At 42.3% G+C, this 14222-nt stretch overlaps 1 protein-coding gene across 1 annotated transcript in view; it reads left to right on the top strand.

The window, feature by feature from the left end:
* Window positions 1-12841, top strand: part of IRAK3 (interleukin 1 receptor associated kinase 3) — a 50550-nt gene extending 37709 nt beyond the window's left edge. Inside the window, exons 9-12 of the mRNA XM_059402530.1 lie at window positions 8719-8917; window positions 9183-9245; window positions 9334-9498; window positions 11269-12841. Coding sequence (XP_059258513.1) covers window positions 8719-8917; window positions 9183-9245; window positions 9334-9498; window positions 11269-11817 — 976 coding nt within the window. The 3' untranslated portion in view covers window positions 11818-12841. The remainder of the gene's footprint in view (window positions 1-8718; window positions 8918-9182; window positions 9246-9333; window positions 9499-11268) is intronic.
* Window positions 12842-14222: the final 1381 nt, after the last annotated feature.

Genomic DNA, 14222 nt, shown 5'->3' with positions numbered 1-14222 from the left:
GGCTCGAAAAAAGACATCTCAAAAGGTGTTCGGCAGTGACCTTTTCTAAGACTAAGTCAGAGCTCTGTTTTTGATGGAGTAAGAAAAGGAAGATATCGTTACCTTTATTTTCTTTTCTTCATTTGGACCTCAGATTGATAAGTCGCAGGAGAGTTTTCTGTATATCATTTGACATCACTAAATAATGGTTTTTAATAGTATGAAATAACATGGAACAATGCATGCAAAGTAAAATGAAGTTTAAAAAGCCAAATTGAACTAGTATACAGTGTACAGTTATGACTTTGCAGAACTACAAATTCATGAATTTTTCAAAAGATTAAGGGGTGCCTGGGTGGCTCAGCAGGTTAAGCCACTGGCTCTTTCTCTTGGCTCTCAAGTCTTGATCTCGGGACCATGAATTCAAACTCTGTGTTGGACTCTGTGCTGGGCGTGGAGCCTAGCTTAAAAAAAAAAAAAAAAAAAAAAAAAAAAAGCTTAAAACATACCACACTATGAATTTAGATGGAGAGACTATGGCTTTTTCACGAATGGTTTGTTTTTTCCTTTTCTATCATGTTTTAAAATTTTTTAATTAAGGATTATGTTCTACTGTTATAATAAAGTAAAACTCCTTGTCTGGAAATGGGTAGGTGACTTCTGCACTTCTTCCCAGAGTTAGGGGGAGGCAGTGAGGTAATGAGTGTGAAGCCCAGGGCCAAGCTTGGCAGTAAGCTCTCATTCCTCCCACGTCATGGACAGTGTCTCTAAGCATCTCGTCCAGCCTGTCCTTGGACCCTTGCACAGCACGTTATTAGTACTCCATTTGGATGCATCTCTAACCCCCTGGAACTTCATTTATTTTGAGCTAAAATCTGTCTTCCTGTAACTTGCCCATTAACCGTTGTTCTGCCACTATGATTATCTGTATATACTCCAAGGAAACACAAGATGAATTTCATTTTACATTTGCTTGGTAATCAAGAGTTTCTTATCTTTTATGAGTAGCTGTATAAAAAGGTTTTTTTCAGCCAGCTATGGTAAATTGAAAGAGTAGCAAATGGAAAAAAAAAGGAGGGTTAGGCTTTAGTCCTGGCTCTGCCATTAAGAAGCTATTTTGCAAAAAAAAAAAAAAAAAAAAAGACAAATCTTTTTCATCCTACATTCCATCATTGATGGATTAGTAATGACTTTCCACCTGCAGTGTTGAAAGGGAACCTGGGGTGAACTCAGTTAGTGATGTCTGCCAAGGAACCTGGAAGATGCTTTGGCAACATTTGGGCCATCTATTCGCCATCGAGGGAGTGGTGTGGGTCCGCTTATGGTTTCAAATTCTCTTAATGAACAAATTGATCAGATCAACACATGTTTGCTTGATATCGCCTATGGACTCAGCATTATGCTTATGTAAACAACATAAGCTGGTTTCTGAGTAAGTGCCAAATGGTATCGTTGGGGCAGCACAGTGGGAAGTTGGAGAAAGGAACACCACTGGAATTCAGGGTAGCAGAGTGAAAACTTCAGGGAAGAAGTGAATCTTGGGCTGCAAAGAGGATTTGAAGGAAAATAAGGATTTGAATGAAAAATAAAATTTCATTTGAATGAATATGAAAATAGGTACCTTGCAGGTGAGGGGAACAGTATAAAGAAAGTCCCCAGATGGACAGTACTTAGCACTGCCTACGCAGACTGCCTTGGTGAGTGCTAATGGATTCAGGGGGGCTGATCAACTGCAGACAGATTAAGGAACTCAGTGAAGGTCAGCCTGACTTTAGACATGACATAAAAGCTCATTGAATAATTTACTCCTCCCAACAGCCCTGAGTTTGGGTATCATTGGTCTTATCTCAGTGTGACAGAGGAGAAAGCAGACTTAGAGAGGTTTGTAATCGGCCTCTATCCCGTGTCTGCAGATGGTGAAGGAGGTAAGGTTCCAGGTTTGTGTGGGTCCAACAACCACGGTCTTACTAAGCAATTAAGTGTTTGGAGCCAGGATTCCTGGGAGCATGTTGGTTTTTTGGGCAGACGGAGAAACTGGGCAGGAGAAGAAACCATCACGAGTGCAAACTTGGGAAATGTTGACATTGAGCACCTAGTGAAAATGGCAGTAGGCAGCAGACTTTTAGGGGAGATTAGGCCTGGAGGTCTATTTTGGGAATCTTCATCTTGTTCAAGCAATGAGAATAACTAGTCTTCTAAGGAGACACTGAGGACATAGCTGTAGAACACCCAAGGAGGAAGCCAAGCCCACATTTCAAAGGTATTTTCAAGAAGTCTGGTGGTTTAGTTAGCCCCAAAATGTCTTCGTAATTTGAACTCTTCAAAGAGAATGTTATAAAAACAAAATTCACTTCCAGATGGTGGAATTTAAGGAGGAAAAGGATTTAAAGAAAAGAATCTTGCAGAGTTGAAGTCTCTGTTCTTGGCAAAGTCTCTGTTCTTCGGGAAACGAAGATGTTTTTGACTTACAGAATCACATAAAAGCATCTGAAAGCAGTAAACCTTCTTGTTATTTCCATCCTATCCCTTAGCCGGCTTAATTGTTTTCACATTTATGAGTGATTTTAAAGTGAAATGCATTTTATCCTCGGCATTTTTCATCCCAGGCATTCATTCCTGTTAATGTTTCCAAAGCCGAGATAATCTCAGTGAACGTTTCTAATGTTTCCTCTAAGATCATGTTCTCTGTCCGTATTGCCATGTGTCTCCTGCCAAGTCAAACAGCATTTCATACAAGGGAGGTGGTTTCGGAAGGAAAGGAGGGGAAAAGCCATATGCTTGAAAAGGAATTCTTTAAAAAGGGAAAATGATCAGAGATGGATGGTGGTAGTTAATGCGTGGAGAATTCCCGTTGTGAGGGACTAGAAACACTGAGCGGCTGGGTGGGAGGCCAGAAGCCACAGATAGGCCCCTTCCTACAACCCTGACACTCTTGCCTGAGGACCCAAGCTCCGCCTACATTTACCCCCCAGACCTGATGTGTGTGGCCAGGACTCAAAACACCAGCTTTGTGTTTGGTAGGGTTGTAAAACCTGCCAGGAATGCAAAGTCCATTTGTTTGGTTGATTGTTTCATTAATGAGTCCTCTTCCCTCTCCTCTCCCTGCACATCCAAAGACGTACTTTTGTTTTTCAGAACCATTTTAGACACGAACAATTGCTTTTCCTCAGATTTCCCTATTTCCCCCGAATGTCTCCCTTCTTCTAAAATTTCCAGATAGGTTCATTTTTTTTCTCAGGGCTGCCAGCACAATGAAATAGTACATAAATTTAAATTTGCCCTATTAATTATGTTTGCCATCACTGTCTCTAAACCCCAACATTCACCTATTTACACACATGTGTACAGATGTGCATGCACACATTTATGCCAAAAATTCTATTTTTCTCTCCACGATCTGGAGTATCTGGAAATGTTACTTTAGTCAGGTCAGAAGGTCTCTGGAAGTCTTCTGGAACTCAACAGATGCCCTGACACTAATTCACCCGAGGATCCTCAGCTCTCCAGGGTCATCGTGCATCCGTCCCTCTGTACTGCGGTGACTTCAGACTGGTGCCTTGAACCTCTAGAGCTACCCAACCAGTTTCCTGGGATTTTAGGGTGGGTGTAGGATGGACAAAGGCCAGCCTACATCCTTCAGAGTATATTTCAGGGCCCTCCCTGTGTAGCAGGACTTCTGATTACATTTTCTCATTTAATACTTACAATAACCCCGAGAGGCGAGCCTTTTCAGATCTTTTACCCAGGAGGAAACTCAGCCTTAGGGAAGTTGTGCTGGTTTGGTTAGAGACAAAATTTCACATTAAAGGCGGGAATATGGGTCACTGGCTGGGCCTTTACATGGAGAGCCTAGGACTCATGAAGTCATCAAAAAGCAATAACCACCTTTAATACTGTCTCTGAGTTCTGCCTGGGTTCAATGGAAAAGAAAGAGAAGGTCATGCAATTGGAGGGAAAAGAAAGGGCTTCAGTTTCGACAGATGTATGGCTTGCTGAAGTGGTGGGGGAGAGGGTGTGTGTGCCCTTTTCCGGTAACCTATAGATTCCCTGAGAAGCTGGATCTTGCCTCATCTGGTGAGGTATCGGTATGGTGTCATAACAGCAGTGACACATAGTAAGATGTCCTGTTGCCTCAGGCTGTCACGAAGAGGGCAGTGGGTCCTCTATCTCTGCGACCAATTCGTGGGAGACCAGACTTTTCTGGAGAATTACCAGGCACTCAGAGACTGGGCTACTTTGTATCAATAACTCCCCCTAAAATCCCTTAAAAATACATCTTTTTAAAAACCAGTTGTGTGCTTCCCTGTCAAATGTGTATTTGCACTTCCATTCAAAATCTGCATTAAAATCTAGAGGTATCATCATGCTTTAGATTTTAGGCCCAATGGCTTTGACTAAATCAGGAGAAAAACTAGTGTGCAAAGAAAGCAAATCTTGTAGCCTTTGGGAGGTTCAGGTCCCCCAGAAAGAATTGTCCTGAAGACCCCCGGCAATAGAGAGATGGAGTATGTGACTCCCCAGAGGCAAGATACATATTGACCATCTTGTGTAGGATCTTCCCTGTCTCCTCAGTGTACCACCACTGATACTTGTCCTAGGAGAATCAGCTAGAGAGGTGATGGTCTGTGTTATAGTAAGTAGCTTTGTGGGAAAGAATAGAGAAGCAGGTTGTGGAGACACAAAATTGAAGGTGTGGACCATTACCTGTATTTCTCGTCTGCCTCGTTGGTAAGCATGATAGCTAGCAAGCTGCCCTTTTGTTCAATTAATTATAGGGTTATATGATTGCAGTTAGTTTATGTTGTCTTTCTTTTATTAGTCTGTTTTTACACCCATATTATTACTATATTATATATTATATATTATCCCATATTATTATATAATATATAATTATTTATAATTATATGATATTATATGTTATATATTACCCCCATATTCCATTGACCTGCTTGATAGTTGAAGGCATAGCGTGTTCTATTCAAGGCTGCAGTAAGGGAAAGAATTAGGATGGAACTTACTGTTGAAGGGTCTTTTGCAATTCCTACTTTTTTTTTTTTTTTTTTTTTTAAAGATTTTATTTATTTATCAGAGAGAGAGAGAGAGGGGAGAGAGCGAGCACAGGCAGAGGGAGAGGGAGAAGCAGGCTCCCCGCTGAGCAAGGAGCCCGATGTGGGACTCGATCCCAGGACGCTGGGATCATGACCTGAGCCGAAGGCAGCTGCCCAACCAACTGAGCCACCCAGGCGTCCCATGCAATTCCTACTTTCTTAAAACAGAACCTTCTTCTACGTCAGCTCCTGCTGACTTTTGTTTAGAACGGGGCAAATCACTGCACTCAAAATCCGTGTTACGCACTCAAAAGTGTGCTGGTCTTTTCACCAAATATCATCATTAAAAGTGTAAATGCGGTGCCCTAGGACAATTTCACACTCTTACTGTCGGCCTCTCACTGACCCGAAGTCCTCTGTGGGTGATGTTGTGTCACACATTGTGGTTACCCATTCCCCCAAAGTCTGTTGGAAGCATGAGTCAGTTGCTGACAACTTCCCACTCACTTTGCTGAGGGCCAAACAAAGGGATTAGATTACGATTTTGTTTTTGATGCTTGGTTGTTTTCTTTTCTCCTGTGCGTAGAAAAGACCCATTCTTCAGGAATTCTAAATGTTTTACAGAATCAGCTTTTGCATCCTCATGGGTCTAGCATTTTAAGTTATGATTTTATTATACCTTCCTTAGAGCTGGAGTTGAGGAGGAAGAGGGCGAGATGTTTGACACTGAAACTCTGGCCTTCGGAGCTTTGCTGTCCCTCTGTGCTGAAATCCAGTGTGTGCGTGCAGGGGGAGGGGGTGTGTGCAGAAGAGAGCGAGGCTGTCAGTGCGGCAGAAGCTGGAGAGGCAGAGGATGGGGTCCTGGTAATGGCAGTTAGTGAACCTCTCTGCCCATCTCACCTCCCGGCACATGTGGCAAACTCCTAAATTAAGTATCCTGGTGCTCTGAAATGATCAAGAGATCTCCAGAAGCTGCCTCCTTGGTCAGAACACAGAACACTTGACGTGTACACGTACCTATGGAAGAAGTAATTATGAACTCTATGTCTATTCTTATCTGGAGCTGGAGAGAAGGTAGGGTCTGCCTCTAGGGGGCGCACATCTTCAGAGGTTTGTCAGGATAGTCAACACTGTTTTCCAGAAGAGATAGAAGGTGAGTGACCTAGTTGTACGTAACCCAGGCTGCCCTTGGAAGCTACCAGGTTTGCCACATATGGAGAAGAGACAAGACCAGGAGAAAAATAAGGACTGGGATTGATACAGTTGAGGACTGATCCAAGTCTGGAGGGCTGGACCCTCTCTAACATTTTCATACATGCCTGGGTCCCACAATAGGTGTGGGCGCTGGGACTGACACATGAGGTGGGTTCTTTGGATTTTGCAATTCTCCTGCCACCCTTAAAGGACAGAGAGTGACATCAAGTTGAGAATGTGTTCTTCTGGATCCCTAAAGGGTCCTGTGGAATGTCTTCATGCTGTCGTTGGCAACTCAGTTCTAGACAAAGTCCAGGCTAGAAATCTTTTTTTTTTCTTCTTTTTTAAATATTTTACCCATTCACATGAGAGAGAGAGAGAGAACAAGCAGTGAGAAGAGGCAGAGGGAGAGAGGGAGAGAGAGAGAGAGAGAGAAGTAGACTCCTCACTGAGCAGAGGGCCTGACACAGGGATTAATCCCAGGAACCAGACACCGTGACCTGAGCCGAAGGCTGATGGCCAGCCAACCGACTGAGCCACTCAGGTGTCCCCAGGCTGGAATTCTAAAAGACCCCAGCTTTGAATCCTTGAAACAGAACTAGGACTCTGAGTACTCTCGATTATTAGAACACCTGCAATTCAGACCTGTGAAACTAGATTCTGCCTATCAGCCTACCTGTACAGGGCCAGCAGGGGACTTCTAGAACTTTTGTAAGATGCAATATTTTTTCAGGATTAAGAATTTCTTATTCTTTTCCCATAGCTATTAATACTATTTTTTAAAAAAGATTTATCTATTTATTTTAGAGAGTCAGAGACAGGAGTGGGAGGAGCAGAGGGAGAGGGAGAGAGAATCTCAAGCAGATTCTGCACTGAGTGTGGAGAATCAAGAGTTGGACACTTCACTGATGGGCCACCCCAGGGCCCCGCTGTTACCACCTTTTTTTTTTTTTTTAAGATTTTATTTATTTATTTGATAGAGAGAGAGAGAGAGAGAGAGAGATCACAAATAGGCAGAGAGGCAGGCAGAGAGAGAGGAGGAAACAGGCTCCCCGCTGAGCAGAGAGGCTGATGTGGGGCTCAATCCCAGGACTCTGGGATCATGACCTGAGCCGAAGGCAGAGGCTTAACCCACTGAGCCACCCAGGCACCCCATCCACTTTTAATCACAATATGTAACACTGTAACTATACCACTTGTCATTTTTGGATGGGCAGGCCTGGTATTAGAAGCTTTGGTTTCCAGGAACAAAAAGCAAACTCTGAAGACCTCCCCAAGCAAAACAGAGAAACAGAAACTTTCTCTTGGCCCACCCACCCCTTTATCAACATTTATCTGCCCTCTTATGATTCGTTACTAATTTTCATCTTCCTCACCATTTATTGGGCATTATTGTATGCCAGGGAGTGGGCTGTTTGTATTCAGGTCCGTGAGTCCTCTTGTTCGCCTCATTTCACAAGCAAGGAAAACAACAGGGAGGGGAACGGGACGAAGTAAGCCAGCCACAGTCAAGGAGCCAGGGAAGGGCAGAGCTGGGTCTCCCAGCAGGTGTGGGCTGTGTGAAATGCACGGGCTTACCCTGTCCCATCCCTGCTCAATTACCTTTGAGGGTAAAAGTAAGCTGAGGCTCACTTTACCGTCAGCCACGATGTTAAGTGATTCTTAAGGTTTTTATGGGACAGGTAGCTCAAACTGACTCTAAACACTTCAGCTTTACCGTGGCAGGTGTTTATCTTCCAAATAAGTCTCAAACACATTTTTGTCTTTACTCCATAGAAAGTCCGTAGAGATGGGACAGTGGACTAGGGTTATCCTTAAGGCAGGAGAATTCCTCACCTCACGGCAGGTTAGTGGCTCTCCGCTGATAGGCTGGGCATTCTGTGGCAGGGCTCTAGGCACCTAACAGGTACTTGATTATTAGCTGATTAAAACCCAGTTCATGTCCTCGTTGTGAATCAGAAGAGCACAAGGAAAGCTGCTTTGGTTTAACTTTAGTTTCTCTTGCTGGCAAAGCATCAACTTTACCCAGCAATTCCCTATATGTATCTATAAATTTGAAAAGCTCACTGTTCCTAAGTCAGGTTTCCAGCATACCTTATGTTTTTAGGATTGACTGATTGATTTGAAAGAGAGAGAGTGAGAGCGTGTGCACAAATGGGGTGAGGGGTGGAGGGAAAAAGAATCCCAAGCAGGTGCCCCACTGAGCATGGAGCTCAAGGGGGCTCAATCCCAGGACCCTGAGATCACGACCTGAGCTGAAATCAAGAATCGGTCGCTCAACTGACGGAGACCTGCAGGCGCCCCTGGTTTTCGTTGTAGAGTCTCATATAATACTTGTATATATACTTTAAGAAAAATGAGAAAATATCCTCTAGTTCATCGAAGACTATGTATGTCTTTGTGTTGTTGGCATTTGGAATTAACTGAGCTTGTCATTTTGTTTTTCACCAGAATGCCTTTATGTTTTTGTCTTGTTGGTCCTTGATTATAATTTTAGTGCAAACATACTTCTGGATGATCAGTTCCAACCCAAACTAACTGATTTTGGCATGGCACACTTCCGACCCCACCTGGAACATCAGAGCTCGACCATAAGCATGACCAGCAGCAGCAGTAAACATCTGTGGTATATGCCTGAAGAGTACATCAGACAGGGCAAACTTTCCATTAAGACAGATGTCTACAGCTTTGGGATTGTGAGTACCAGCTCCCAGTCAACCAAGGAGGAAAGCTGATGGCCAGGAATGCTCTAAATTCTAAGAAATTTTTTTTTAAGGGTTTCACTTTTAGACCTATTGATTTCCTGTTGCTCTTGTCTTATATGTTAATGTTATGTAATCAAAGAGTAAAACGTAGTCATTGAGTAGAGTGAACGTTATCTATTGTCAAGGTTAATCACTGCAACTGACTCTATGTAGGTGTTTAACATATGTAACTCATTTTATTTTATGTTTCCCATAGGTAATAATGGAAGTTCTGACAGGTTGTAAAGTGGTGTTAGATGATCCAAAGCATATCCAGCTGGTAAGAATTGTCTTTATTTCTGTTCCTATCTCTCCGTCATTTCGGGGGTAGAGTTCTGAAAGATAAAGTTGTCTTCTTGTCTTCCTAGAGGGACCTCCTTATGGAACTGATGGAGAAGAGAGGCCTCGATTCATGTCTTTCATTTCTAGATAAGAAAGTGCATCCCTGTCCTCGGAATTTCTCTGCCAAGCTCTTCTCTTTGGCAGGCCAGTGTGCTATCTCGCGGGCAAAGTTAAGACCATCAATGGATGAAGTGCGTACACATGGTTTTATTCAAAACCAAGCCCACAGAACAATGGAAAATCTAAATTGTGTCTAATTGAATTCTTTATCAGTGGGGCAAATCCAGCCCCTAACAGAGAATTCTAGTCTCATAGTTTTTGCAAGTCACCAAGTCACAGTATTTGGTACTCTGGCAGAGGTCATTGCTAAGTAAGACCAGGGCACCACAAAAATTTAATGAAAACACTTGAGTAGTCCAAAGAGAATTTTATTCAACACTCTTTTAGAGATCTGGCCCATTAAAAACGCATTCTATATTTCCTCTATTGATTTTTTAAATTTACTCATCAATTTAATCATCCATTCACTGATTTGCTTATTTGTTCACCAAATATTTAGCTAGTGCTTACTTGGCATGTGCCAGACTTGGTTCTGGGTGCTGAGGGTACAATAGTAATCAAGAGACAGTTGCTGCCCTCAAACTCACAGTCCAAAGTGAGAGTCAGATTACTTAACATGGCATTCCAAGATGGAGACATAAGCGTGATTGTAGGTGGAAGCCTAGATCAATATGGGAGCGTAGAGTCGGAACACATACCAAATCACAGAAGCCCTTCGATGGAGGTGACGGCTGAGCTATAGTCTAAAGAATGGTGAATTTAGGCAACAATAAGGACAGAAAGACATGTTAGTCAGGGAGAATCCAGCTCAGAGATGATGGGTTTTATGGCACTAATACCGCAGGCAGTTCATGGACGTGGGATATAGTGATGGAAAAGCTGGGGTGCTTAAAATGATAGAAAGTTTCAGGTGACAGAGGGACATGAATTCCATTCTGGGATTTGGGGCTTTACCCTGAGTCTATCGTGGAGCTATGAAAGGGTTTTAAACAAGAGGTCAACAGAATCTAATGTAAGGAGCACTGGCCTGGGAGTCAGAGCTACATTCTGGGCTTAGCACCACCAGTAAGAGCTATAAGAGCTGGAATCTTGGGCCCAAAAAGAGCTGTGAGATATATAGTGGAAGAAACATGGAATTGGGAGCCAGATCTGAGGTCAAACAACAGATCTGCTCCTTACTGGCCAGTGATACTCATTCCCTTTATCTGAGCCTCAGCTTTATTATCTGTGAAATGGGAACAATAATGTTGTTTGTGCGGATTAAATGAGGTGATGTGTATGGAAGCACTTTGTAAGTAGTGAAGTTCTCTAAATGTATTTTAAAAATTACACATGTGTGTGAAGAGATGTTACATGTTCTTCCAGACAAGGTCAGCAGTTTTCTCAACTTGGACTGCACATCCAAATCAACTGAGAAGCTTTTAAGATACAGATTCCTGGGCCCCTATCTTCATATGTTGTTGGTGATAATCTTTAGGTTGGGGCCAAGGGATCTGTATTTTAAGAAGGCTCCTAAAGCTAATTCTGGCATTTGACAACTACAGATTGTGTCCCCTGGACCCTGACCATTTCTAGTACTCCACATATTAAGGTTGAAGTAGAAAATGTACAGAGACTCACCCCAAGTCACACAGTAGTTGGTGGCAAATCTGAGCCTCAACTCAGGTCTCTTGGTATTTACTTCAGGCGAGTATCTTTTATATTTGGCTTTAAGTCTTTTAATTTACTCATTAAACTGAAGGAGTTTAGCTAATTTTTAATACCCTCCCATTCAGAACTCTATAGTTGAACTTAATTCATGAAAATAAGAGAATATTCCGGAATAGGTAGATAGAAAAAAAGGTAAAAGGAGAGGCTATGGAAGTTTAACGTAAATATTTCTTTGCTTCTTGGTGAACTAGGTCCTAACTACTCTTGAAAGTGCTCAAGCCAGCTTGTATTTTGCCGAGGACCCTCCCACCTCCCTAAAGTCCTTCAGGTGTCCTTCTCCTCTGTTCTTGGAGAATGTACCGAGTATCCCAGTGGAAGATGATGAAAACCAGAATAATCATTCATTGCCTCATGATAAAGGTTTGAGTAATCATTCATTGCCTCATGATAAAGGTTTGAGAAAAGATGGAGTGACTCGAAGAGTTCCATTTGAATGTAGCCAGTCTGAGGTGACATTTCTGGGCCTTGACAGAACAACAGGCAGCAAGAGAAATGAGGATGCTTACAACAGGCCCAGTTCTTCTTGTCCAGAAAGTTGGTCTCCTGAGCACGCAGCTGTATCCCAGGACCCAAGGACCTATGTTACAGATATGGAACCTTCGGCAGAAGCACCAGGCCATTCATACAGGAGCAGGCCAGTGGAGACCAGCAGTTCCTGTGAATTTTCCTGGAACGAATGTGAACCGTGCAAAAAGGAATCGATTTCACCAGAAGATAAAGAAGGAAGCAAGTATTGCTAAGGCACCGAGTATAGGTACCGTCTTGGGAAAATACTGTCACCATAAGTCATGCTAAGAGGACCATCAATGCTGAGTTTAGGTGATGGAGATCAACTATCTGCACAATGCCATTCCTTTCTTCCCAATCCCTAGGCTTAAACCTAGGCTAAATTAGAGCCATTCAAAATTACTTCAGATCATGAGCTCTGACTTCAGACAAACAAAACCTACCAAAAGGGGACTGGGTTCTACTGGCTTCTTCCTCATCAGCGCCATGAGCCCTCGGAGCCTACAGTCTGCTAAGTGGGTTCAGTTCAGTTAGATCCCATTGTCTGGTGTAGCTTGATAAGGTTGTAGGAAGTGTCTAATTTGTAAATGTTAACAGATGCCTTTTTAAAGAATTACCTTTTGGTTTGTTCTAATTAACTCTTAGTATGTTTTCTGTTCATCCCTGTCAAGCCTGCCTACCTGAAAATGAACCAGATTCGCTCTTGCCTATGACATGTTTGCCGTAGAATGGGGATTCTTGCCCAAGATCTGGATTTCTGTATTTAAATTCTTAGGATAGTTTATCATATATCATATGTTGTTGGCTATTACTACTTTTTTGTAAACAAATTTAGAGACCTATTATATCCTGAGAAGAATGTATGAAATTTTACTCAAGTAATTTTTGTTTCTGAGAAAAATGGCTGGTCACAAGGTCTGTGTCAGCTTTTTGTTTGATACTCTACCTGCCAACTCTGTGCCTTTACTCCTCCTGTTTACTGGGTCTCCCCCTATTGAAATCCTACCGAGTCCATCAAGGCCCAGCAGAACTGCCTCTTCCGGGAAGCTTCCCTGATCTCTCCAGCCAGAAGTACACACAGTTCATCAGCATTCCCATAGCATTGTTTTGTGTTTCTATTTTATACTTGTTACTTTCTGAATTGTAGCAAAGCTGCCTGTGCCACCTTCTCTCTCACTAGATTATAAACTACCTGTACTCATGTCCTATTGTTGCTATAATAAATTTTGACAAACTTAGTGGGTTAAAGCAATGTAAGTTGGGGTGCCTGACTGGTTCATTCAGTAGAGCATCTAGCTCCTGACCTCAGGGTCATGAGTTCAAGGCCCACATTGAGTGCAGAGATTACTTAAAAAAAATAGATATATATATATTATTTTTAAGTAATATGTATATAAATTATTTTACAGTTTACAGTTTAAAAATATATATGTATATATTTTGAAGATAATATATATATATATATAAGTTATTTTACAGTTCTTAGGTCAGAAGTCCTTGGCATTCTTTCTGGAGGCTCTAGGGGAGAATTTGTTCCCTTGCCTTTTCTAGCTTCTAGAGACTACCTGTATTGTCTTGCTCCATCCTCAAATCCAGCATTGTGGCATCTCTGAATCTAGATTTCTCTTTCTTTCTCTCTTTGATCTTTTCTTCATCTCCTCCTTCTCTTACTTTGGCTCTCCTGCCTCTCATAAGGATCCTTGTGATTGCGTTGGGTCCACTCAGATAATCCAGAGAAATCTCTGTTTCTCAAGACCCTTAATTTAATCACATAATTCACAGATTTCTGGGATTAGGACATGGATATCTTGCAAGAGGGGTGGTGGGAGAGGTGGCGGGGGAGAAAGCATTACTCTATTAGATTTCCCGAGTGTGTAGGAGCCAACTCTAAAAGGCCTAGTATGTGAGCCTGTACTGAGCTGTTTTTTCCTTACAAGTGAAGTTGAATTAAATTATCCCTAAGAACCCACATACTAAAAAATTCAGCCACAGTAAACATTGCTGAGTCAAGTGGGGATAAGGACTGTCTTTATGATGATGGATAGAAACATTTCAAGAAAGCCATTACCACGGGTTAATGGAATTTCCCTATCTAGAACATTTATAATAAAAGGGTAGACCTGTAGCCTTCTATGCATCAAAGGAATAGGCTCACACATTTTTTTCTTTTTTTTTTTTTTTTTTTTTTTGGTGAGTTATTAGGGTTGGGTTAATCATAGATTGGAGTCCAGATTTAAGAACAAATGATTAAAGAAGGAAGTCATCAGGAATCAGGGTCAAGTGAACAGACCAAGGTCAGAAACATGAAGCTACAATTTGGGAAAAGGGCCTCATGGTGAGGTTGAAACACAATAAGCCTTAGTCTGATTGAGTCTGATTGGCGGGCCACATAAAGACCCAGGTAAGCAGTTGGAAGAGGTCATGCTCAGGCTGGTCCTCAGGGACCCTGACTACCCCTTGCTCTCTTCCCCATATGTTCATGGCACCTGTTAACAATGCTCCCAAATTGCCCATGTCCCCAAACCAACAGGGGCAAAAGGGTTGAACTAGACTTTGGATGATTTCAATTCCTGCGACCTGTCCTACTTTGGAAACTCTTGATTATCCATGTTAATGAAAGGAAACATAAAAGCCTTTG

The sequence above is a fragment of the Mustela nigripes genome, chromosome 6 (genome assembly GCF_022355385.1).
Source record: "Mustela nigripes isolate SB6536 chromosome 6, MUSNIG.SB6536, whole genome shotgun sequence".
Taxonomy (NCBI): domain Eukaryota; kingdom Metazoa; phylum Chordata; class Mammalia; order Carnivora; family Mustelidae; genus Mustela; species Mustela nigripes.
Note: the sequence above shows the minus strand (reverse complement) of the source record. Positions and strands in the feature narration are given on the sequence as shown.